Source organism: Laccaria bicolor, genomic scaffold (assembly GCF_000143565.1).
Source record: "Laccaria bicolor S238N-H82 LACBIscaffold_6 genomic scaffold, whole genome shotgun sequence".
NCBI lineage: Eukaryota > Fungi > Basidiomycota > Agaricomycetes > Agaricales > Hydnangiaceae > Laccaria > Laccaria bicolor.
Genome location: NW_001889877.1, coordinates 893,196 through 916,328, shown reverse-complemented (window position 1 = coordinate 916,328; position 23,133 = coordinate 893,196). Strand labels below are relative to the sequence as shown.

At 47.4% G+C, this 23,133-nt stretch overlaps 10 protein-coding genes across 10 annotated transcripts; 5 read left to right on the top strand and 5 right to left on the bottom strand.

Moving 5' to 3' along the window:
• Nucleotides 1-3,663: 3,663 nt before the first annotated feature.
• On the top strand, nt 3,664-4,042 carry LACBIDRAFT_315674 (uncharacterized protein; the record flags this gene model as incomplete). The annotated part of the gene is made up of 2 exons (XM_001878432.1): nt 3,664-3,720; nt 3,785-4,042. The coding sequence occupies 2 exons, from the start codon at nt 3,664-3,666 to the stop codon at nt 4,040-4,042; spliced, it is 315 nt and encodes a 104-aa protein (XP_001878467.1).
• Nucleotides 4,043-5,759: 1,717 nt separating this feature from the next.
• LACBIDRAFT_247694 (uncharacterized protein) lies at nt 5,760-7,011 on the top strand (the record flags this gene model as incomplete). The annotated part of the gene is made up of 6 exons (XM_001878431.1): nt 5,760-5,793; nt 5,841-5,880; nt 5,935-6,399; nt 6,450-6,570; nt 6,622-6,730; nt 6,785-7,011. The coding sequence occupies 6 exons, from the start codon at nt 5,760-5,762 to the stop codon at nt 7,009-7,011; spliced, it is 996 nt and encodes a 331-aa protein (XP_001878466.1).
• A 307-nt stretch (nt 7,012-7,318) lies between these two features.
• Nucleotides 7,319-7,590, top strand: LACBIDRAFT_315672 (uncharacterized protein; the record flags this gene model as incomplete). Its single annotated transcript, XM_001878430.1, has 1 exon — nt 7,319-7,590. The coding sequence occupies one exon, from the start codon at nt 7,319-7,321 to the stop codon at nt 7,472-7,474; it is 156 nt and encodes a 51-aa protein (XP_001878465.1). The 3' UTR covers nt 7,475-7,590.
• A 55-nt stretch (nt 7,591-7,645) lies between these two features.
• LACBIDRAFT_315671 (uncharacterized protein) lies at nt 7,646-9,445 on the bottom strand (the record flags this gene model as incomplete). The annotated part of the gene is made up of 3 exons (XM_001878091.1): nt 7,646-9,112; nt 9,163-9,328; nt 9,381-9,445. 3 exons carry the CDS (start codon nt 9,443-9,445, stop codon nt 7,646-7,648), a joined length of 1,698 nt encoding a protein of 565 aa, XP_001878126.1.
• Nucleotides 9,446-9,488: 43 nt separating this feature from the next.
• Nucleotides 9,489-11,252, bottom strand: LACBIDRAFT_315670 (glutamate 5-kinase; the record flags this gene model as incomplete). The annotated part of the gene is made up of 7 exons (XM_001878090.1): nt 9,489-9,576; nt 9,642-10,380; nt 10,429-10,603; nt 10,656-10,751; nt 10,805-10,915; nt 10,965-11,152; nt 11,201-11,252. 7 exons carry the CDS (start codon nt 11,250-11,252, stop codon nt 9,489-9,491), a joined length of 1,449 nt encoding a protein of 482 aa, XP_001878125.1.
• A 234-nt stretch (nt 11,253-11,486) lies between these two features.
• LACBIDRAFT_315669 (uncharacterized protein) lies at nt 11,487-11,853 on the top strand (the record flags this gene model as incomplete). Its single annotated transcript, XM_001878429.1, has 2 exons — nt 11,487-11,515; nt 11,583-11,853. 2 exons carry the CDS (start codon nt 11,487-11,489, stop codon nt 11,851-11,853), a joined length of 300 nt encoding a protein of 99 aa, XP_001878464.1.
• A 1,322-nt stretch (nt 11,854-13,175) lies between these two features.
• Nucleotides 13,176-13,631, top strand: LACBIDRAFT_315666 (uncharacterized protein; the record flags this gene model as incomplete). The annotated part of the gene is made up of 1 exon (XM_001878428.1): nt 13,176-13,631. The coding sequence occupies one exon, from the start codon at nt 13,176-13,178 to the stop codon at nt 13,629-13,631; it is 456 nt and encodes a 151-aa protein (XP_001878463.1).
• Nucleotides 13,632-15,268: 1,637 nt separating this feature from the next.
• Nucleotides 15,269-17,104, bottom strand: LACBIDRAFT_293315 (uncharacterized protein; the record flags this gene model as incomplete). Its single annotated transcript, XM_001878089.1, has 4 exons — nt 15,269-15,276; nt 15,477-15,812; nt 16,078-16,494; nt 16,546-17,104. The coding sequence occupies 4 exons, from the start codon at nt 17,102-17,104 to the stop codon at nt 15,269-15,271; spliced, it is 1,320 nt and encodes a 439-aa protein (XP_001878124.1).
• A 671-nt stretch (nt 17,105-17,775) lies between these two features.
• LACBIDRAFT_324736 (uncharacterized protein) lies at nt 17,776-19,953 on the bottom strand (the record flags this gene model as incomplete). Its single annotated transcript, XM_001878088.1, has 4 exons — nt 17,776-19,252; nt 19,343-19,393; nt 19,749-19,766; nt 19,847-19,953. The coding sequence occupies 4 exons, from the start codon at nt 19,951-19,953 to the stop codon at nt 17,776-17,778; spliced, it is 1,653 nt and encodes a 550-aa protein (XP_001878123.1).
• A 791-nt stretch (nt 19,954-20,744) lies between these two features.
• LACBIDRAFT_293314 (uncharacterized protein) lies at nt 20,745-22,366 on the bottom strand (the record flags this gene model as incomplete). Its single annotated transcript, XM_001878087.1, has 1 exon — nt 20,745-22,366. One exon carries the CDS (start codon nt 22,364-22,366, stop codon nt 20,897-20,899), a length of 1,470 nt encoding a protein of 489 aa, XP_001878122.1. The 3' UTR covers nt 20,745-20,896.
• Between the last annotated feature and the right edge of the window lie 767 nt (nt 22,367-23,133).

Genomic DNA, 23,133 nt, shown 5'->3' with positions numbered 1-23,133 from the left:
ATCAGAGTCCTTCCAGCAAAACAGGGAAGCGAAAGAGCGTAAAGCTAGCTGGACGAATGGGGAAGAAAAACCTGAAAACTTGGCAATTGATATATAAGTATGAGAAATCATTGAGCCCAACTTCAACTTACCACTGACATCAGTCCTGACGATCCTTGCCTTAGAACCGAGTCATCTGAGTGTGCTCAATTTCAATTCGCTTCGATTCGCATCTTTTCGGCGTCCATAGAACACTCAATGACTGTTTGTACATTGGTCCTACCCACACGAGTAACAAGGCCCCCTAATGCCGGTGATGGGAAAAAAGTAAGGTCCGACACGACGTCATATTCAAATTGGATCATTTGAGGGGAGCTAAGTGGGGAAATCACGAGAGCAGTGTGGGGGTGAAGCGGGATTGAAGCGATGCCAAGAGCAAGAAGGGGCCAAGCCTTATGGCAACAGGGAGTGACCAGCTTCGTTTTCTCGGCAAACACCGTTATTTGTCCACTTGCCGAGTTGCTGCCGCGTATAATTATTACAAAATACTGTTTTCCCACGATAATTACCTACTCATGGCTTGTATATGTCAAGCATCCACTGAAAAACAACAGTTCTGAGAGTGCATCAGTGATGATGGGTACACAACTTCCTGCCTATTTAGTTTGGAAATTTGTTTGTCAGCTCTGTATTATGGTACTTAACCTTCTGAATTGTTTTCTACTGATGTTACCCAGCTTTCAGCCTGTTGCAATTTATCCAACTATGAGAGGTTCAATGTCAAAGGATTAGTAAAAAATGTATTGGAATTCATTTTATCTCATGGTTCCTTTGCAGACTTTGAAAATTTTCAGAATGGTGGTAAGGTAGCTGAGAAAATCTTTTGAATATCCTTACTGCAAGTTTAAGGACTATGGGTTTAAGGACTATGGGTATACTTATGTTTTAAACTCCCACTAGGATGTTCACTCTACATATTTTCTTGTATTCCACAAATTAATTGATGAGCTTCTGAATGTCCTTTCTTGCTGATGCTGATTCTCCACTACAGTCATGTTTTTTAGTCAGAGAAAGTAAAAAATGCCTCATTCAAAGTATCACACCCAAGGGGCTGCGAGCGGAAGATCCCGAGAAAACGACTCCCTTCGTCTTGTCCCATCAAAGTCCCAAAGGAGTTGAATCCAGGGTCCAATATATCAGGCAGGTAAGACTAAATCAAGCCAGCTTCACTTCAATATCACTCGCCGCAAAACCTGGTTGATTGCTCATTGCTCCTCGCGTTCCTACCCACTGTAGCATACCACTGTGAGTCAAAACAAGTAGGACTAGTAACTTGCTGCGCTTCGTAGTAGCTGCGCCGTAGTCAAAACATGTAGAATCAATAACGGGCGCAGCATTGAGAAGAATCCGTATAAATACCACGCAAGACAGCATTCCCTGCTGCAGACACCCCAGAACAAAAGGTTTATCAAATATATCGACACCATGAGCCGCCGAGAAACAAAGATTTATACCGCTTTACCCAAAACTCCCTCTGAGACGGTGCAATTCCAGATGCCGTCAGGTGCTTCCGTCAACTACGCTATCTTCCAAGAAATTGGAACCAGCACATTACTTGTACAATGCGATCTTTGCAACAGATACCTCCCGCTTACAAAACATAAATCTACAATTCACTATCAAAGACACCGGGGGAGTATGATTTGCAGGGATGTTCAAGATCAAAACAATGCTGCTCGTCTCGACATTGCTACTCCCATTCAATCACAACCTGGAACGACATTCATCAACTCTTTCCAAGAACCGAGATTCAGTAGAAGTAACTCGCCACTTACCAATTCAGCTTCCCCTTCCACTACACCGACACAAACCTCATTTTCATTTGATTATCCATCCCACAATGTGCCTGCGCTGCGGACATCTACGTGGAAGAAGAGGTTGCGATGGTGGAGTCATCCACAAGAGAATCCCGAAAAAGATCGATATCGATCCAATCAGCTTCTCGAGATGAATCCCCCACAAAACGGCATCAAGGCTTATAATAAAATAGTGTTTCTACAAATAATTGGACAGTTTCTATTAGTTACGCTGTATATTTAGTGTTACCGTGAATACTACAAGTCTATCGCATTGTGTACGGCGTTATCTTCACGCTGATTTAGTCTCCCATATCCGACCCTGGATTCAACTCCTTTGGGACTTTGATGGGACAAGACGAAGGGAGTCGTTTTCTCGGGATCTTCCGCTCGCAGCCCCTTGATCACACCTGGGAAAAGCAGTGATTTGCAAATGTACCAGAATATTTATTCCCTTCTGAGTGCTTGTAATTATTACAGGACATACAATAACTTACCCCCAGAATTTCAATGATACTAAAGGCATTTTAGTTTTTTTTGCTGTTTTTTTCAGCATGAGGAGTGCTGCAAATTTGTGGTGAAGAGAATCAAATTACTTTCTTCAGTCTTAACTGCTTAAGTTTTCTTCACCATTCTTCAACTTTGCACAGTGGCTGAAAAAGAATTTTGAATTTCTTTTTGACTAATTTTTTGAACAGTATAATGTGACTGGACAGCATTGGTAGAGCATAAGTATCATAATATAAAGCAAATAGACACAAGATTGTGTACTTAGCATCTCCGCACTCTCAGAACTGTTGTTTTCAGAATGTGCTCAACATTTTACGAAGATAGTTATTGTGGGAAAATAGTATTTTGTAATAGTTATGTCCGTCACGCATCTCGGCAGGTGGACAAACAACGGTGTTTGCCGTGAAAATGAAGCTGGTCACTCCCTGTTGCCATAAAGCCTGGAAAACGCTTGTGTATAACAACAGCCAGCGAGAGGCTAGAGCTCAGGAGACAGGGTGGGAGCACTAGTTCAAGGATCCTCTCAAGACTCGTGACCACTTTCTTTTCTGGACTCGGACATATGGCAACAGGGACCAGCCAGCTTCAATATCACGGCTAAGACCGATGTTTGTACACTTGCCGATCAATATGCCGAAATAAATTAACTATTCTATAATATAATATTGATATTGCCCATCAAATATTTCGCAATGTCAATTATCGCGCTCCAAAGCGCCAATTCACCATACAGTGTCCATCTCGTATCTTCGTTGATTCGAGAAACTCTTCGATTTCTAAAGCTACCGTCTCCTACCAAGACCTCCTTCCCTCTCATCTCTCACTGCCCGTTCTGTCACTCCGACAGCAGAAAGGTTCGCATTACGTCATATACCTCTGCTACTAGAACACTCTTCAGGTTGCTGCAGGTCCAGCTGCGTTCTCGCTTAATGCACCAACAGAAATTTCCGAGAAGCTCTTCGTGAAAACTTACCGACGATGAGTGATTGCCCGATTCACCCGACACCATTCATGATGACGAGGACACTCAACTACGAGACAAGACGATTCCTGGCTCCCTCGCATCCTCCTTCTGGACGAAGAAGTGAGGATTCAATATTCATTCCCGAACAAGCTTATCAGCCGTTCCGGGCTCTGCATACCGACCTCGCTTGCATTCCAGGGATTTGGAAAGGAGGAGCTTAAGCGCGAGGGATGATTAGGCCCAGCAGCAGGAGGGATGAAAATTAGAGCCATACGCAAGACGTGCGGTATGTGGCTTCGACTTGTTCATTTTTGTTGGCTAATAACTGAGGTGAACGACACTCCACTCTCTTACATGGACAGTGGTCTCAGCACCCTCCTTAGTCACCCTGTTTTGGTCCAACCATTGGCCGTAAGTCTGACACCCAATGTTATTCAATTGTTTCTAATCTCTCTTTTATTGGTTCGTCCACCAGCTTTCCCAAAGTTGGTCAACTGGCTGCTTTCAGCGCCTCCGTACTCATCCATACACACCACCCTGGTTCGTGTCCGACAGTTCACCATTCCGCCGCCAACCCAAGTTCACCGTTCCACCACCACCATTCCACTGCCAACCCAAGTTCACTGTTCCACCATCAACCCAAGTCTCGTCGATCCGAAGCGTTCCCACGTCGGCTCGCCCGCTGCCTGTATATCAACGGGCAGCTGTGCGGGATAGAGAGGTAACGCACTGAACTATCCAGCGCAACGTATACAGCAATACTACCCTACCGTAGCGGTACCCGGCTGTCGGCCCGTCGTGCATTCAAAACCATCAAACACGACCGTCTGCCTCATGACTTCTATGCACAGTAGTCGAGCCACTATGGTGGAACACGATTTGCGCAGCTCAACATGTAGTTATTCTTTCCTCATCTGCCAACTTTCTAATCATCTTGGAGTTGACTTAACGTTAATATTTCAACGTCCCCATCTCGACAATATTTCCGTATAAACGTTCAACTCCTCTAACGCGATGACCCACTGACGATTTTCCTTGGGTTGCCAATGTCCTTTCGAACGCTGCATGTCTCCTAACACCCTTCCTTCCCTTTTCCTGCATCCTAATCGTTGTGCTGGACAGGTGTGACCACCGGCCAACGAGATCGCATTGTCACCTTTCCGCTCGACGTTCTACAGGCCATAATTGTATGTTTTGTATGTAGTGCAGAAGTTATACATGATACCGTGACAACATGCTATACATAAGTAGATAGGTCCGTACTAGACTGCATAGGTTTTGCGTAGTAAGTAAGATGTCAGCAATGAGGCACTGGTGGATCGGTAGTTTCACGGCTTCATGAAGAAACACTAATCTGAGTTGGCGCAGGTCAGTTACTTAGACCTGCCAGTGGAGGTGCATCCACTTTGGAAATCAATAGGAAATTGTTATGGGACAAAATATTTGATGGACAATATCAATATTATATTATAGAATAGTTAATTTATTTCGGCATATTGATCGGCAAGTGTACAAACATCGGTCTTAGCCGTGATATTGAAGCTGGCTGGTCCCTGTTGCCATATGGACAGGACGAGTCTTAGCTCACAAAGATCAGATCCTCTGGAGCATGGTTTTGCAGTCTTTGACCGAAGTGACGGGCTGAAAACAGCTGAGGCAAGAACGCACCCTTCCATGACGCCAACGGTCAGACTAAAGAGTAGCAGGTCGGGACTTGGTTGGGATTCAGGATGAAGACGCTTTGGTGTTGCCACACGCATTCGGCTATACCCGGCAGCGCTTATCTTCTGTGATAAGCATCTCCGACATGCTACTCTATGCTACTCTTTTCAAGGTTCATCGTCACACACAGTTTATTACTGGGTATACGTCCAATAAGAAATAAGACTTGCATTGCAACATAGACAATTATGATGTAGTTTGCAGCTTCTTGAAATCCAGAGGATAAACAGGTCCATTACTCGGAGACTCACATCCGTCGGCAGCATCGGACCTTCTCGAGCCTCGGACCTTGCACGATTGCGATTCGTACAGTCTCGATAACAAGATAGACTGCGAGGAGCTCGAGAAACGGTTGTCTGTAGAATCTGTCAATGTCTCGAGATACCTCGAGATCGTTAAAATGAACCAACGTTCGTGTTGATCAGCCAATCGGTCATGGTCAGGTACGTATGTATTGAATCTTCATCGCTGCAGTTATCGGGCGCCAAAAGGCGCCAATCATGTTCGAAGGAGGGGAGAAGCTGGGAGAAGAGCACCATAGTCAGGGTATCACCGGTGGCTGTACCCGAGATTTGTTCGTCAACAGCGATGATTTCGGTGTGATAAATATTTTGTTCCAGGTCTTGTCCGTCATCTCCTGGCACCACACGTTCTTCCTTACCACCACCACTCCATCCTTTCATGCAATAGTTTATATATCTTCTTTCTTTATTCTCTTTCTTCGCATCATGTACCACAACAATTCTATCAGGATCTTGACGGGTGAGCGCAAGCCCAATAACATGACCAGGAGCTCACCGTCTTCGTAGGGAATAGCCACCCTGAGCTCGCCCAGTCCGTGACCGAGCGGTGAGCTGCATCTTCGCGAGTCGCGCGCTCGGCCAGTGATTCACACCACTGCAGCCTTAATGTGCCCCTCGTACCTTGCACTGTTAAAAAGTTCTCCAATGGCGAGACCAACGTCAAAATTTCCGAGTCTGTCCGGGATGAAGACGTCTTCATCATCCAATCCGGGTGTAGCGACGTAAACGACAACTTAATGGAGCTCCTCATTCTCATTTCCGCCTGCAAAACCGCCTCCGCTCGTAGGATCACTGCCGTCATCCCGTGCTTCCCGTACGCCCGCATGGACAAAAAGGATAAATCCCGCGCGCCTATCACGGCGAAGCTCGTTGCAAATATGCTCGTGGTGGCTGGATGTGATCATGTTATTACCATGGACCTCCACGCCAGCCAAATACAGGGCTTCTTTGATATCCCTGTGGATAACCTCTGGTCTGAACCGCTAATCATTGGTTACATCAAGCGACAAATTCCCGGTTGGGAAAATAGCATCATTGTCAGTCCAGATGCTGGTGGGGCCAAGCGGTGAGTCACATCTCTCCTTCAGTATGACGCGAAAACTTAGTCTACCTTAGCGTAACAGCTATTGCAGACAAACTCGGAGTCGAGTTTGCTTTGATCCACCGAAAAAAAGATGGGAAGTCCCTCACTGCTCCCGACAGGATGGAACTTCTTGTCGGAGATGTTAAGGACAAGGTAATTGTATTGCATCCTGATCCATCGTCCTTGACACTAACGACTCACCAGGTTGCGCTCTTAGTGGACGACATGATAGATTCGGGCACTACCCTAACTTTGGCGGCGCGCACACTCCAGGAGAAAGGTGCCAAAGCAATATACGCCCTAATTTCTCATGGTGATTATTCTCGTCTTTTTCGTATCGACTCAGTCATTGAGACAGCTATTTCAGGTCTCCTCTCAGAGACAAACGTGAGCCTGATTGATGAGCTCCCCATCGTTCAGCTGGTCGTCACCAATACGATCCCACAAACTCAACATCAGGCCCTTTGCAAAAAACTCGTCACAATTGACGTCAGCCCCATCATTGCGGAGAGCATTCGTCGGACGCACAATGGCGAAAGTATAAGTCTCCTATTTGGAGAATGGGCGGAGACGACGGGGGTGGAGGTACTTTAGACTGTGGAGAGCCGGTGATCGGAGGATAAAAATAAAAATAGAGATCTGGTAGGTCGACGCTGGGCTAACCAGACACCCAATCGGAGCATAATTTCATGGCTCGGATGTGGATATAATATAACAATATAGGTGGATACTGGATACCGCAATCCAATACATACACCAATGTAGCGACCAGTTCGTGCAAATATTATAGGTCCTATCGGAGCGTGTCTCACCAAATCGAGAGTTTTTGCCACCGTCAGTACTCCTTTGCTCGATCTTTGATGATGATACCTTTGTTGACATTAAACTTTCTAGATAGTTGATGCTTTCATTGCATTGTACACTCTGTTACTTGAAGAAACGAGAGAACCACGAGGGTTCATTCCCCTATCTGGCAGGAAACATTCACAATATCTTTTTGACACTACCCACCGAACATTCGGAGATCCACCTCAACGACTGCTGTGACGGAAATTGAATCGATCTTAGCCAGATTGCCAGAAAGAGACACTGGTTCTACATAAAATTGGAACAATGTAAAGGAACGCGTAAACCTCTACATTAGTACATACAGTTCAAAATTTAGGTGTTATGAAAAAGCTGGGAACAAAGTTTCCTCCCTTCGACAACTGCAAACGATGATTTCCATTCAAAAAGTAGCGATGATCTTGCACCCAATGTCTAACATTTCGCTGTGGTCCTCTGCTTCCCATGCTTCCAACGTAGAAGAAGGCAATGATATCGCATCTATGGGCAATCCGGCCGCGTTACTAGACCGAATTAAGTCACGGTAGGGTTCAAAGTGCCGCCATTCCCGAAGCTGGAAGGCTACATGATGTAGTTTTGGCCATAAATGCTCGTTTACCGCCGTTGACGGGAGTTCAAATGGTGGGGCGATGGATCCTTCCTTGTAACTGATCGATAGTTGTTCTACAAGCGAGGTTTTGTGAACAAAGCATTGGAAAGACTCTAGGTCAGATTCGAGGGGGAAATTGTTCAACGATAGGTTCCTCAAGGTTGGAAAGGGTTCTGGATCTCGAGGAAATAAAGTGAAGTTCGCGTGATGGAGGGTGAGGGTGTTCAGGGAAGGCGCGACGAGTTTTGTCAGGAGAGAATCTATAAATTCTTGGTCACGGCCAAGCTCAAGCTCTTCTAAATTGGACATAGCAATGGGGTAAGTCACATGGGGATCCCAATTTGAGCCGATCGTGTACCCGAGGATCGAAAGATGTGTTAGAGAGGGAATGGCCGCAATCTTGAGGAAAGCGTTCCAAGTGAACCACCCTCGAAAGACATGGGGACAATTGAAATGTAAAGTGGTGATGGAGTTGAGAGGCGGAAGGCATACGAGAGGGTTGATGTCATCCACATAAACGGAAGTGAGTTTGGGAGCTCCTCTTTTGAATATGGCAGGTTGGATGTCATCCAGCAGATCATCTTGAAAGAAGTCATATGGAGAGAGACAAAAGCACTCTAGGTTGGGAGCGGCCAATGATGTCAATTGGTTAATCCATTTTTCAAAGATGCTCTCCGACAATACCACAACGCTGATTTTTCGCCAGCGTTCAACATAGGGAATTGTGGCGTTAAGCAATGCCGCCCGTCCCGCCTCAGTGACGGAATCGACCTTGACCACGCCAGGGTAGGAGAAATCAAAGTTGAACTCAAGTAGATGGAGCGGGCCAGCCCTATGAAGGTATGTGTCGAATCTATCCCTGGCCGTGCGCCAATCATCTTTGTCATCAAATGTGAAGGTGGTCCAGAGGTTTGGGAGACGAATGGCAGTATCCCTCCAATTCTTGCAGACGTGCGATATTGCAAGAACTATTCGATCTCGCTGTTTGCCGGGGTAGTATTCGTCGTCTACAGACGACTGGAGATTGTCGACTGCTTCTAAAAATATGATGCAAAGGGTTTCGTTAGGAAGGGAGGAAATGGGGGGAATTGTGGCATTGTAGAGTGTTCCGTATTCGACCCGCACCCCGGCGATTTTTTCCGCAAGGGCATCCGCCTCAAGTAAGAGCTTATCTCGCTGGGTCTCTAGTATAACCCTCTTGCTTGCCAGTTTATGGAGAGACGACTGGACGTTGTCTTTGGTTCCAAGGATACCTGTCGTCTGTTGGCCATTTATCAGATGAACGCGTCTTGGACGGACAAGAAACTCACTTGATCACTGTTCATTCTAGTCCAGGGGATGATCGATCTAGTTACTGATCTTTTGCACAAGGTAAGATTGCAAGCCGTTCGAGCCCGCCGGTCTTTAAGTACACGGCAGCAAGCGTTGACCCTTACATGAGTAATCAATGACTCCGAGGCCACGTTTTCCACTAATCTGTTGAAAGGTCAATGGATCACAGCCAATGTTTAGACACGATTCCACTTACGAATTCAGGCTGTTAGCAGCTATGGACAGGTCAATCAGATGGACTTTGCATAAAACAATGTGCATCTAGAATTTATCCCGCTTATACGGAGTACACAATAGAAGGTGATCAAGAAACCGAAGGCGGGACGCGGATGGTGATGTTCTCTACGACATACTCTGAATCTGCATAACCAAGCACCTGAGAAAGATGTGAGCTGTAGATGTAATCAGATAGTCGGTCAATATTAGTTTTGATGTCAGTAGAATGTCAAATATGCACCTATTCAATCCTTTCACTCTGACAATCTGCGCCGAGTTGTAGTTTGCTAAACCCCTCCCAACCTCTAGTATGTCTTCCTCTACATGTGCGACCTCTTCCTCGCGTTGGGCAGGTGTCAAGTCATCTTCCGAAACCTCACTGCTCCATTGAGTGGGCGTATTCGGGCGGGTGATCTCAAGCGCCCGTGCGTATGCTTTCCTCTCATCTTCCTGCTGCCCTCCATGGCGACGAATGACAATTCTCACAGCCTGACCAGAAGCAAATGCGCCTACGACACCCACCACGCCTGCCGCGAGCAACCTGCCACCCGATTCACGTTTTGACAGGACGTAATGTGCACCTGCGTCGATGATCACGCTACCGGATGGGAACAGCGTGTGGCTAGTCCATGATTTTAGATCTCGCATGGGCGTTGGTGACGCCGTAAATAAAGTGTGTGGAGGACGTGGAAGGGGAGCAGGGGAAGAGGTGCCGCTAGATGGTGTGCTGGAGCTATATTGTTGGTGTTGGGGACCAGAGGTATCATGACCTGGCGAAGGGAGAGAAGCCGTTGAAGCAGAGAGTGGCCGTGTCATGGGAGAATATCGTGCGTGGTATTCGATGATGCTGAAGATATTTTCTGGTCTTTTGCTTGAGGTAATAATGGTCGTTACACCAGCTGCCGTGGCGATTTCAGCTGCAATGAGTTTTGTCTCCATCCCTCCAGTCCCAAGGCTGGAGCCGAGCGTCGTGGTACTAACTATTAAGAGCATGAGTATGGTCATCTTGGATGACGTAGAGATCCCACCTTCCAAACGTATGGCAGATATCGAATTCACTACCTCGATCTGCTTCGCAGAAGGATCTTTTCGTGGATTCGATGTATAGAGCCCGTCCACGTCCGTCAGAAGAAAGAGGTAGTCCGCATGAATCATTGAAGAGGTTATGGCAGAAAGGGTATCATTATCTCCAAATTTGATTTCCTGTGGAAACGTATGACCTTTCTGACAAAGGAAGCTAACTCTCGCCACTCACGCTGACGGAGACCGTGTCGTTCTCGTTAACGATTGGGACGACACCCATCGAGAGTAATTCTTTGAAGGTGTTGACGGCGTTGAGATACCGCGTTCGCTACTTGAGATGGTTAGGATGTAGCCGTAATGCGAGCAGAAAACAGAACATACATCCGAGATGTCGCCTCTCGTCAAGAGAACTTGTGCTATCGGCTGCTCCAATTGCCCGAAGAGGTTATCCCATAATGCGATTAATCTTCCTTGCCCAATCGCTGCCAATGCCTGCAATCCGCTCAATCAAAAGTTCATTGCCGGTCGAGGTCAAACAAACCTGCTTCCCAGAAAGACTCTTTGGTCGATTGAGCATGTCCATGCGCTTTAATCCGACCCCAATGGCGCCAGAGCTCACGAGGACGACTTTGTGCCCCTGTCTCTTGAGTTGCACAACAGTTTCCACGATGGAAGACAAGGTCGACAACAGTGGCTGATGTGTCGTTTCATGAACGATGGAAGAGGTTCCTAACTTGACAATTGAAGATAAACCAGCTGTATTTCATTGGCACCCACCAAGCTTGATCACGATGGTGCATGGTGGTCCTCCCATGCGTGAGCGAGTCATCGCTGTGTTAAGAGTCGAATCCTCTCGAAAACCTCAGGGGTAAGTATTGGAATGAGTTTCCGTTACTGTTCTACTTATGTCGGAAGCAAATAAAGATCTGTTGGAAGTGAGTTGAGGAAGAAAATTTACGCATGTTGATTATCGGGGCATCGTGGTTCTGGAGCCTGATCCCCACTTTTCACTGAACATTTCTTGATCTTGATGTCGTCCATTTGACTGTTGGTGCTGAGGAAGATGGTCGACGCCAATGGCGTTGTAGAAAGGTGCGCCATTTCCAAGTTGAAGTTCATATTCTTCTGATAAGCGTTTAGCTTCAGGCTCTAATCCCAGACGTCAGTCGTCCCGAAGCTATCGTTTCCGTTCATTGCATGTCAGACCCTCCGTAAAACCGCCAGCGCCGCGCTCCCCTTTCCGAAGACTCTGCGTTAAGGCTCCTGAACGACAATCTACACGCTCCAGCTTTTTTCTATGCCACCATGCCTCGTCCTTTCCAAATCCATCATTCCACCACTTATATGGCTATGACGAAACTAAGCAACACCCGACAGCCCGTCCCTTCCACCAAGCCGTGTTTATGAGTATCCTACACGGTGCTCTGTAACCGCTGGTGGTCGTGGACTCCTTAAAGGAAACAGGCTGGATGAAGGTCGTATAATTTGCAATCGGAGCCTATGACGATATCTCCATCTGTATAGTGCCAGGTATCGAGTATATGGTGGTGCTGCTTTGACGCACTTATACAAGGATTCAGAAGGGCGCCATGACAAAAATTTGGCCCTCCATCCCACATTTTCCAGGGTACGTACCAGCAGTGGTAAAATTTGAGCCAGGAGGAGACCGGATCCCAAACGAGCACTCTGCCAGTACCTTTCATGAGTGTTCTGTCGTTGAGGAGGTTGAAAGAAATATACACTACATAGTAGGTCCGCTAAGTACTAGTATGGATCTCTGCTACAAACTTCTCATCCTTACCTTGATTCTCAAAGCATTAGAAACATGCGATTGCTGCTCTTCCATTAATTCCAGGAAGAGAAAGACACCAGTCGACCTTTTGGGTCGCCTTCATCAATCTGCCATGACGAAATTTTCAATCTGCAATGTTGCCTACAAGTTCCTCATCGTACTATCATATGATGCCGGCGGAGACTTGATCAATCAGAGATCCTTCAAGTTGCACGAAATTCACAGCATATATGTCTAGAACTTTAACCAGCATTCGGCACCATACGCATTCCATACGGGACGGTTCACATCAACGATGAAACTCGGTGCTTCTGACCATTCTCAACCTCTCAACCATTCGACGCGGAATAACAATCCAACTTCATTCCAAATTACGGTACTGATGGTTTCGGTTTCCGAAGCTTTGTCGTCGCCGCAACGAAGCAAAGTTTCGGAGTGGGATCGTCCTAACCAGCTTATTCAGTGTTATTTAAATGCCGTGGGTTTTGCTCTCCAGGTGGGTCTGTCTGTTCTTGTTCTTCGCATATGCTCATTGGCGAGACAGCTGATGTGCTTTTTGCAATGTTGAGAAGGTTCAGTTTGAATGGATATTGCCCTTGAACCTGGGCCCATCGAGGCAATAATATGGTAAGTAACTCCCATGACACTTAGAATTGAAGGGATATTGATCAATTCAGATAGAAACAGTATATGGGTTGCGAATCATGTCAACGCAGCGTTTGACCGCGAAGTCTATGCAAACACGTCGCTCACGAACGCCTGTCCAACCTCTTGGAATAAATTATAGTGGTTCGTTTTGATGCTACTCAACCTCCGAGATACAGTGGCTAACAATCCCTCCAGATGATGCAAACCCCTCATCGCTTGCTGACTTCCTGCGAGTCCTACAATTAGAATCGCAAGAAAACCAGCAAGGGAAAAATTGGGCGTTGCACACGTGGTGAACGATTCCGAAGACGTATGACTACCCAGCCTCCTCACGGCGACATGGGCGCCATACGCTCAACGGCTACTGCCCTGGTGCACGGCCGAAACCGCCCCAGCTCCCCCGTGATAAGAGAAAAGAAAAAGAAAGAAAGAAAAAAAAAGAAAGAAATTTCCCGAAGGCGTGTGGCTGTCCAGCCTCCTCACGGTGACATGGATGCCAACGCTCAACGGCTACCGCCCTGGTTCACGGTGTCGGCACCGTCCCAGCCCCCCGTAGTAAGCCGCCTCTCGCCAAACGGACGCCTCCACTACTCCGCGAGATCAACCGCCCGCCTCGCCGGTCACGACAGAGCCGCTATGTCGCCCCAGCACCCCGTCCTCTCCGAAGACGTGCGACTGTCCAGCCTCCTCACGGTGACATGGATGCCCACGCTCAACGGCTACTGCCCTGGTTCACGGTGTCGGTACCGTCCCAGCCCCCCGTGGTAAGCCGCCTCTCGCCAAACGGACGCCTCCACTACTCCGCGAGATCAACCGCCCCCCTCGCCGGTCACGACAGAGCCGCTGTGTCGCCCCAGCACCGCACCCACCCCGTGCGCACCTCCACCTCCTCACCACGCCTAACGTACTCAGAAAAAGAAACATCATAGTTACCTCAATAATTCATGGCCAGCGATGTTAACCAGGATCCTGTTAGGCGAGTTAGTAACTTCGTTCCATTACCTTGAGCAGCTCGCCGTGGCCCATATCTTGCAAAGCCGGCGTGAAGATGTTGTGTGTCGAACCGTCGAAGATGGAGGAGAGGATGGAGAGGATGCCTAGTGGAGGGAGCGGAGTGTGGCTGCAAAGGCGGGTTTGAGTGAAGGTGGTGGTAGACCGAGGTCAAGTTGTGAAAGACATAGAACGCATCCTGGCGAGGTTTTTATACCTTTTTGGAATGGCTGACCATCGGGAAGTCCCTTGGGTGTTAAAAATAGAATGACTGTCATATGTACCATGGTTGAATTTCAGCTTTTTTTACGACTACGTTCAAGAAAATAACCATTTAGTAGGACGCCGAGCAAACTAGGGGTCTCCTACCCTAGGCGGTAAACTTTCTTGGCCTAAAGAAAAGAGCTTCAAAGTTAGGCATGGCTCTCAACATCGCGCTCGAGTCGTCGAACATGGCAGAACAAATATCTTTTCAACGCCTTTTACTATTTAATCCATGATTGGGTCACTGACACTGAATCAGGGTATCTATAATGAACTATACATAGTATGACTATTTTTTCCAAATCGTTCACCTCAACCGCAAACATGGTAGTTTTTACTTTGCTCGTTTTCTTGTGCCAGTCTTCATCGTACAATTGCCACGGAAACGACTACGACCAGTTGAAGAAAAAGGAGTTGATGGATGTTGCACCTTGGTTCGAAGCTGCTCAGAAGGATACTCTGACTCCTGGACCAGATGTGTATATTTATCTCGAATAACGAGGTGGCGACCGTGCACTGATCCTCCACCCAAAGATGCACTGTGTGACCAGCCAGCTAGTATGTTATTTCTGCGACGACATCGTGGCGCCTTCCGACCTACGTACCATTCCAACTCTTCTTTCTCGCCTCGGTCGTTTCACCGGGATATCGATATTCCTGGCGGGGGATGAGGGGGATTCGGAACAATTGGAGAAATGAATTCCTGTCTCCAGGTTATCTTTTGTCAGAATGCGGTGTTAAAAGTCGGCTGGCAGGGTAACATCCACAATGCTTTTGTTGACGCCGCTGAGTGGACGAAAAGCAAATGTATTCAGAGATCGGCGGGGCACTTTTTACGAGTCGGAGTCAAGAGAGAGTCTACGTGTCAATACCGAGGCGAAAGATTAGATATATTTGCGTTTGTGGATCATGAAAGTGTTGTGTATATATACGTTCGACAAGTGACGGTTTCTCTTTAAGACAAATTCTCCCGAGGAAAATCTCTTTTGAAGCACCAACAAGACTACCACGAAATAGAGTGAATTGTCCATAGTAAAAAGTCCAAGTCCATATGCAAGTGTCCTAAATGGAATATGAAAGCGAGGGATGAGCGAGTACTTCTAGAATAGTCGACGCCTTGGAAGTTGTGATACATATGTTCGTACATGTGACTATACATCTAGAAGGGGGGATATGAGTGTGAATACTGTCAGGTAGAGGACTCATTTGTGGTTAATCCTCGAGACCTCTCTTTCCGTTCCGATTCCATGATCAATAGGTGGTATATATGATGTGTCCACGCTTCGATGACAGCAGGAAGGCACCCTACACAACCCGACTTGAACTTTTCATCATAGCCAAGGAAGAGAAATCACTTACAATGAAGACAGTCTTGATTCGGTGTTTGATGCCCGTCAGGTCTTTGCAACATCTGATCCCAAAGATCCATGTAAAACCACTGAGCCCCAGTGCGCTTATACGGATTGACCCCTGACCCTTTCAGAATGGCCTCCCTCTCTCTTTGGAGTCGGGCAGTGGTTCGTCTCCAAACGTGGTTATGGACCTGGAACAAATCCCAGTCCCACTGCTTCCGGCCTACTCTTTCGTCCTCGTTTTCAAAAGGCTCAATGAGGCGCTCTACAACATCCTGTTCGGCCGCTTCAGCGTCTGCGGCGTTGATATATGGCTCAGTGTGGTCGCCACAGTTGGGATGTCCTGGAGAAGTCGAACGGTAATAGACGGACAGCCGAGAGATAGGTGATAGTCGGGAAGTAATCAGCCGAACCTACATTCAAAAGATGTTAGCTTTGACGAGTGTGAGATAAGTACGGGAATACCATTTGCCTATAAGATTCTGTGACCCTTGATTGTTCGTCAATGTCAGAAGACCGCGGTGGGAGCATGTTCAGTTCGTGCCTTGACCACTAGAGACGTATTGTTTTAGCTAGGAGTCCCCGTTGAATGAGCTTTATAAGGATACTTGCATGAGCACCAGCGTTCATGACGAGCACTGTATCTTCGGTCACAGTCTCTTCCTCTCCTCGTCTGGGAGTCGATGAATTCTTGACGAATGTCTCCCAATCTTCGACGCGTTGAAAGTCGTGATACCAGGTATACACTTTGGGTGCACCCAACCGTTCTGTTATCGTGCGAATATCCGCTTCGCCAATAAGCATGTGGTCTTCGAGCATGGTTATGACCGGACGTCTGAGACGCGACTCTGGGACCCCAGCTCGTTCCAAAATACGTTTCGTGCTCGGCGCGCCTGGTCTGAGAACGTGCTGGTGCACATTTTTGTGATTATACAGTGCCAGATAGGGTGGGTCAACGTCGAATTGAATATCAGCCATCCTCATTGAATAACCGAGGATATGAAAATGCTGTTGGGTTATCGAGTCTGAATTTGCTGTCAGCAGAAGAGCCCGATTAAGGATAAGCAAAAACACACCTCCGATGAGAATGACGCCCCCGGGGCTCCTCAAACACCGAACGAGAAACGCTTCTGGGTCCCATTGCTTCATCTTGCCAGAACTTGGGTTCCAAACCCAATTGTTCAAATCAACGATCCGTTTCTCTTCCGCACGCTGTTGTTCTTCCTCCGTCCTAATGACATCAGGAGGGGCCAGACTAGGACATCGCGACCACGTTCCATCCTGACGGTTTGCATATGCCGTTTGAAAGTCAGCCAAAGACGTGAATTGAGGGCTCCGAGGTTTCCAGGAGCCTCTTGAGCACTCATCACCTTCGCACCATGATGAAGTGGGTGTAGGTATTTTCTTTGGCGCGGTGTTGGCGTTTTCGATGTCGTTACTTGGTATTCTGCCGCTGTGGGTATCATGGTTAAGAATCGGTAGTTCAGGTGGCGTTGGACCCCAAACGAAGCAAACGAGAACGAGAACGGAAGCGACGACGGTGAATGCCAGCAAACGGCTTCGTCTGGTGTTACTCACTGCCATCACCGCAAACTTGTCATTGAGGGGAATGGCTGTGTTGATGCAATTGGTCATGGCGTCTTTTATTTTTAGCTCGTGGTTCAAAATAGGCAAGGGGGTGCCGGGATTTAAATCCCGGACCAGGGGCCGGTTGGTTGGTTCGGCCGCCAGGCCGCTAATTTTTTTTTTGACATACCAAAATTTCAGTGCAAAATGATGAGACAGTGCTCAGATAACTGCCAGAATGCATGAGCTTGAATATATTGGGTCTATCTGCATATAAAGAAGCAAAAAACTAGGTCTAAGATAAGATAGGACTTGGAATTGAGATCACATGTTGTGAAATACCTTTCTGTACAACAAACTTGAAGCTTGCTGCCCAAAAACAGCAGGCCCTTACAGTGACTTACTTTGATTCAGTAGCAGGCAGCTCAGTAGTTTGATTTCAACAGTGAATTGCTCAACGGGGAGCTCAAAAAATGGGTTTTCACGGCCTGCTGGGCATTGAGTGATGGAAAAGAGAAAAAGCCGGCACGTGGATGACATCATATTTCCTAAAATGGACGTGTGCCTGATTACGTTGGGTGGTTGGTTCAGCCCAAGTCTCGCTAAAAATAATTTCGACGTCCGGTCCTTATTTTAAATCCCGGCACCCCCTTGAAAATAGGTTTTGGTTCCGTTACAATTTGGATATGGTATCGAAAACATAAGAGAGAACAGTGAGTAAGATGGCCAGTGGATAGCTTCTAGTATTCTATGGTGAAGAAATCTTCCTCTGCCGGGACGTCGACACCTGGTGGCCACGAAACTATTGTCGGCTTGTCGGGAAGGCTTTCCAGGAGCACACACATCGATCTGAGTATTTGATAATTCTCATGGTCATCTTCATCGAAAGGCCATTCTCCGGTGTCAGTGCAAATCGTCAATTTCGGGTTCCCAATCATTCGAGCGAAGTCGATGTAGGGGGAAATAGGGTGGTCTTCGTCGAGCCGAGAGCTTGTTAGAAACTTGAGTTTCCGCCAAGACTTGATTCCATTCTCGAGGAATAGCCTAGTGACGCATTCGAGCATGCTTTCAGGTCCTGAATCATCCACAATTGTCAGGTGGGTGACATGTGGGGTAAGGGCTACGAGGAAGCTTATAAAGCTAGCGTCATAGTCCGAGCACTCAATTAGTTCCAAAGAATGCAGTTTGGAGAATGACCGCGTAACTTTAGGAAGAGGGTTAGGGATGGGCCGAAGTGTTACCCTTTTGATTATCAGCGTCTCGAGTAGTGGCGCGACCAAGAAAGGGAGGAAATATCCAACAAAATTATAGTCTTCACCGTAGCGGAGATGTTTCAGACTATTCATGGTGATTTTCAAAGTCTGAGGCGATTCAGGCTCCCAAAAGTGTTGACCGACAATGGACAGACTGGACAGTGACGGTAAAGCAAGGAGTTCGAGGAACATGCTAAAACTCCCAAACGTCCAGGCGTCTGTCTCATCCTCGAGTCGCAGTACTGTGACATTAGAGAAGGGTGGGGGGTAATTCCGAAACGAGGTTCCATCCAGCCGAACATAGAAAAGCTTTGGCGCACCACGCAAAAATACTGAAGGGGTCAACCTCTCGGAATCAGGGCCTCCCTCTGGATCACTGGAGCTGGCACACATCGTAAAATATTGGAGATTGGGAGCTTTCAACCATTGTAATCTGTCATTGAAGCCATGCATAGGGACGTCCACGCCGGAAAAGAGGGAGAATCGCCTCCAACGATCAACATGCGATATCGTTTTCCCAAGCATGGAATTGAACAATGGATGTGATGCCTCGCCCAAGGCGGATTCGGAAAATGAAAAGTGGAGGTCTAGAGGATGAGTACCCGACCGCTCCAAGTATGCAACGAGTCGGTCAATCGGAATCCGTTTCGGCAGTTGAGAAGCGTTGTACCGAAAGTTGGACCACAGCGATCGGAAGGACAAGGCAACAGCACGCCATTCCCTACAAACATGCGAGATGGTGACTTCTATGAGAGGGTTCCTTGGGATTCCTTCAATGAATGACGCGTCATGGGCCGCCTCGAACATGCGGCACATTAACTCGATGGGAAGGTTCAAGACGGGCGCTGTCTTGTTGTACAGCGCTCCATATTCGGCTTGGGTTTGGATAATTTTGTAGTCGAGTTCTTCCCTCTCCAATTGAAGTTTCTCTAATTTTTCTGCGAGCTCGCGAAGTTTCCTTTGCCTGGACATGTCGACAGTTGACGATAACTAACTAGATAGAAATTGAGTATGACGGGAATACGTTTGTTGTCGGAACGGATTGCATACCTACCAAACTCTCTGGGCAAGATACGTGACGTTGAAAGCAAGTTGGCGCGCCAACCTAAGGGTGCGGGCACTTTGCATGTATGTGTATGTTTTCCACTCTTTCAACCGCCTGCCTTCATCTCCATCTACAAGAAACTTGTATTTCATCCAATGGCAAACGACCAAGGCTTGCGACGGCTCTGTCCCACCCGATATTTCAATGAAGGCAGAAGCGATAATAATTCAATTATCACCAGTTCGAAGCTCAAGAAAAGCTCACTTCACGGAAATGGAGTCACGATGCATTGAGCCCCGAATGGCCCTCCCAGCCTCTCTGAGCCCTCTCCGCCAACCTAATTGTCGGGCCTACTTTTGACCTAGATCTCAGCGTCATCTGTAGACTAGGGAGTTTAGATATTACGTTCTCTCACGATAACTCATCCGTGTAGCTAATGACTCAATTTCAATCAGTGGCAGTCTCATCGCACAAGCAGCGTTCATTCGCCTTGATAACATTGCCAACACCTACCGGAAGCCTAGGCACTCTTTAAGACCGACCAGGAAGCTCGAGGTCATCGGCAACCTAAGGTGTGGGAACTGGGCGAAGACGATAATACTCTCTTTGCATTTCTGCATTTCTATTCAATCTTTCTTGGTTGGACAACCTCTACAGTCTTCCTTTCGATTCAGCGACCAATGATTAATGAAGTCCTGCTTAGACCTTTTATTTTTGTTTTGAAAATATGATCATCATTGTTCAGACTCATATCAACACATTGCAGGAGATGAACAACGCCAACTTGAACGTATGAAGAAACTGGGACATTCAACCATTGTAAAAGGGCACAGGCAGCTGCCTGTGATATGAAGGCTTATGAAGGAGAATTTGCAAGCGTTGTTCCAAATGTGTGCATCAGCAATGATGACCACTCGAAAGTGACCGTAAGCTCATCTGTATAATCGTCTGAATTCAACGTCAGCTGCAATGAGTGAACGTGTCGAACTATCCAATTCCAAGTTGCGCTGAAGACCCCTGAAATGAACTCGTTGTAGCAAAGTGGATCGTTCGATCTAACAAGTTGACTGTCGGCTGATTGACGTCAAATCGACGATACCGAACCACGCCTTATTGTTCAGCAATGGAGGAGGAGCAGGGTATAAGTCGGTATCCAGCGTGGCTCCAGACGCCTCAGGACACCTCAAGAATGTTCAACACGACAACTTGGAGTTGACTGCAAGCAGGTAGTCCAAAACTATGGTAAAGATGTGAGTCAACGAAGTTAGATCTTTCGAGGACAACAATGACAACGACCACGAAGTGAGGTAGCACGATGGGTATGTTGCATGACGTTGAACGCATCTTCATAACCAAGACGTACCAAAACGGATCGCTTCTTGATTGCAACAAAAGGTATGCCAGGGTTTTTTATAGCGCCTCTTTTCAGAGTGCGGAGGCCCAGATCGGAGGCGACAGATCAGACGGCTCAGCGACTTCGAGTGGGTCCGTTGCGATTTGGATAGGAATGGTATCGAAAACATCAGAAAGAACAGTGAGTAATTTTTCGCCAGTGGGTAACTTCTAAAATTCTATGGTGAAGAAATCTTCTTCTGCCGGAACATCGACACCTGGTGGCCACGAAACTATTTTCGGCTCGTTGGGAAGACTGTGGAGCGCGCAGATCGCATGGAGTGATTCGAGGTCATCGACAGCCCAATGTCCGGTGTCAGTGAAAATCGTTAAGTTCGGGTTCCCAACCATTCGAACAAAGTCGATGTATGGGTGGATACTAGGATGGACATCAAGCGTCAGAACCTTGACTTTTTGCCATGATTTGGTTCCATTCTCAAGGAATGGCCTAGTGAACCATTGGAGCATGCCTTCAGGTCCTAAATCATCCACAATTGCCAGGTGGGTGACGTGTGGCGTGAGGGTTACGAGGGTATCTATAAAGCCAGCGTCATATTCCGAGCACTCAATTAGTTCCAGAGAATGCAAATTGGAGAATGGCCGCGTAAATTTAGGAAGAGGGTTAGGGATGAGCCGAAGTGTTACCCTTTTGATTATCAGCGTCTCGAGTAGTGGCGCAACCAAGAATGGGAGGAAATGTCTAATAAGACTATAGTCTTCACCGTAGCGGAGATGTTTCAGATTATTCATGGTGATTTCAGAAGTGTGAGGCGATTCAGGCTCGCTGAAGTGTTCACCAACAATCGACAGACTGGACAATGACGGTAGAGCGAGGATTTCGAGGAATAAGCTAAAACTCCCAAACGTCCAGGCCTCTATCTCCTCCAGTCGGAGTACTGTGACATTAGAGAAGGGGGGGGGATACTTCTGAAAAGAGGTTCCATTCACCCGAACATAGAAAAGCTTTGGTGCACCACCCAAAAGTACCGAAGGGGTCAGCCGATCGGAATCAGGGCCTCCCTCTTGATCAGGTGAGCTGGGAAGGATCGTAAGATATTGGAGATTGGGAGCTTTCAACCATCGCAATCTGTCACTGAAGTCATGCATAGGAATATCCACGCCGGAAAAGAGGGAGAATCGCCTCCAACGGTGAACATGCGATATCGTATTCTCAAGCATGGAATTGAACAATGGGTATGATGCCTCGCCCAAGGCGAATGTGGAAAATGAAAAGCGGAGGTCTAGAGGATGAGGACCCGACCGCTCCAAGTATGCAACGAGCCGGTCAATCGGAATCCGTTTTGGCAGTTGAGAAGCTTTGTACCGAAAGTTGGACCACAGGGATCGGGAGGACAAGGCAATGGCACGCCATTGCCTACAAACATGTGAGATGGTGATTTCTATGAGAGGGTTATCCGGAATCCCCTCAATCAATGATGCGTCATGGGCCAACTCAAACATGCGGCAGATTATTTCGATAGGAAGGTTCAAGACGGGTGATGTCTTGTTGTACAGCGCTCCATATTCTGCTCGAGTTTGGATAATCTTGTAGTCGAGTTCTGCCCTCTCAAATTCCAGTTTCTCTAATTTTTCTGCGATCTTGCCAAGTTTCCTTTGCCTGGACAGGTCGACGGTTGCCATTGGGGCTGTGATAACCAATCAAATGGAAATTGAGTATGAGGGGAGTACATTTATGCCGGAACGGATCGCATACCTATTAGACACTGTGGACAATATTCAAGTTCAAAGCAAGTTGGCCCGCCAGGTGAGGGCACTTTCAAGTTGTATGTGTATGTTTTCCACCCTTTGCTTCCTGCCTACCTTCATCCCCATCTACCAGAAACTTGTATTTTATCCAAGGCTGACAAACGACCAAGGCTTGCGACGGCTCTCTCCCATTGGGTAATTCAGTTGAGGCAGAAGCAGCAACCATTCAATATTCAATATTCAAATATTACAGCCAGCACAACAACAGCACAAGGTCAACACTCGCTTAGAAAAGGTCGACATGTCACGGAACTGGAGTCATAATGAGTTGAGCCGCCAACGGCCTCTCCCAGCCTCTCTGAGCCCTCTTCACCAAACTAGGGCCTACCTTGGATCTATCTCAGCGTCGTCTGTAAAATTTTCCCGCAAATAAGGGTTGTGCACTCTCACGATGAGTCATCTGTGTAACTAATGACTCGATTTCGTACAGTGGCAGTCTGCGTTCCTCCTTCATGCCATCCCCAACATCTGCCGGAAGCCTAGACTACTCAATTCTTTAAGACCGCCCAAGGCGCTCGAGGTCATCGGCGCTTCGGCGACGTCCCCCCTCGGGTGTGGGATCTGGGCGAAGAGGATGGTCCTGTTTGCCATTCTGCTTTTCTCTTCATTCATTTTTGGTTGGCCAACGTCTGCAGTCTTCT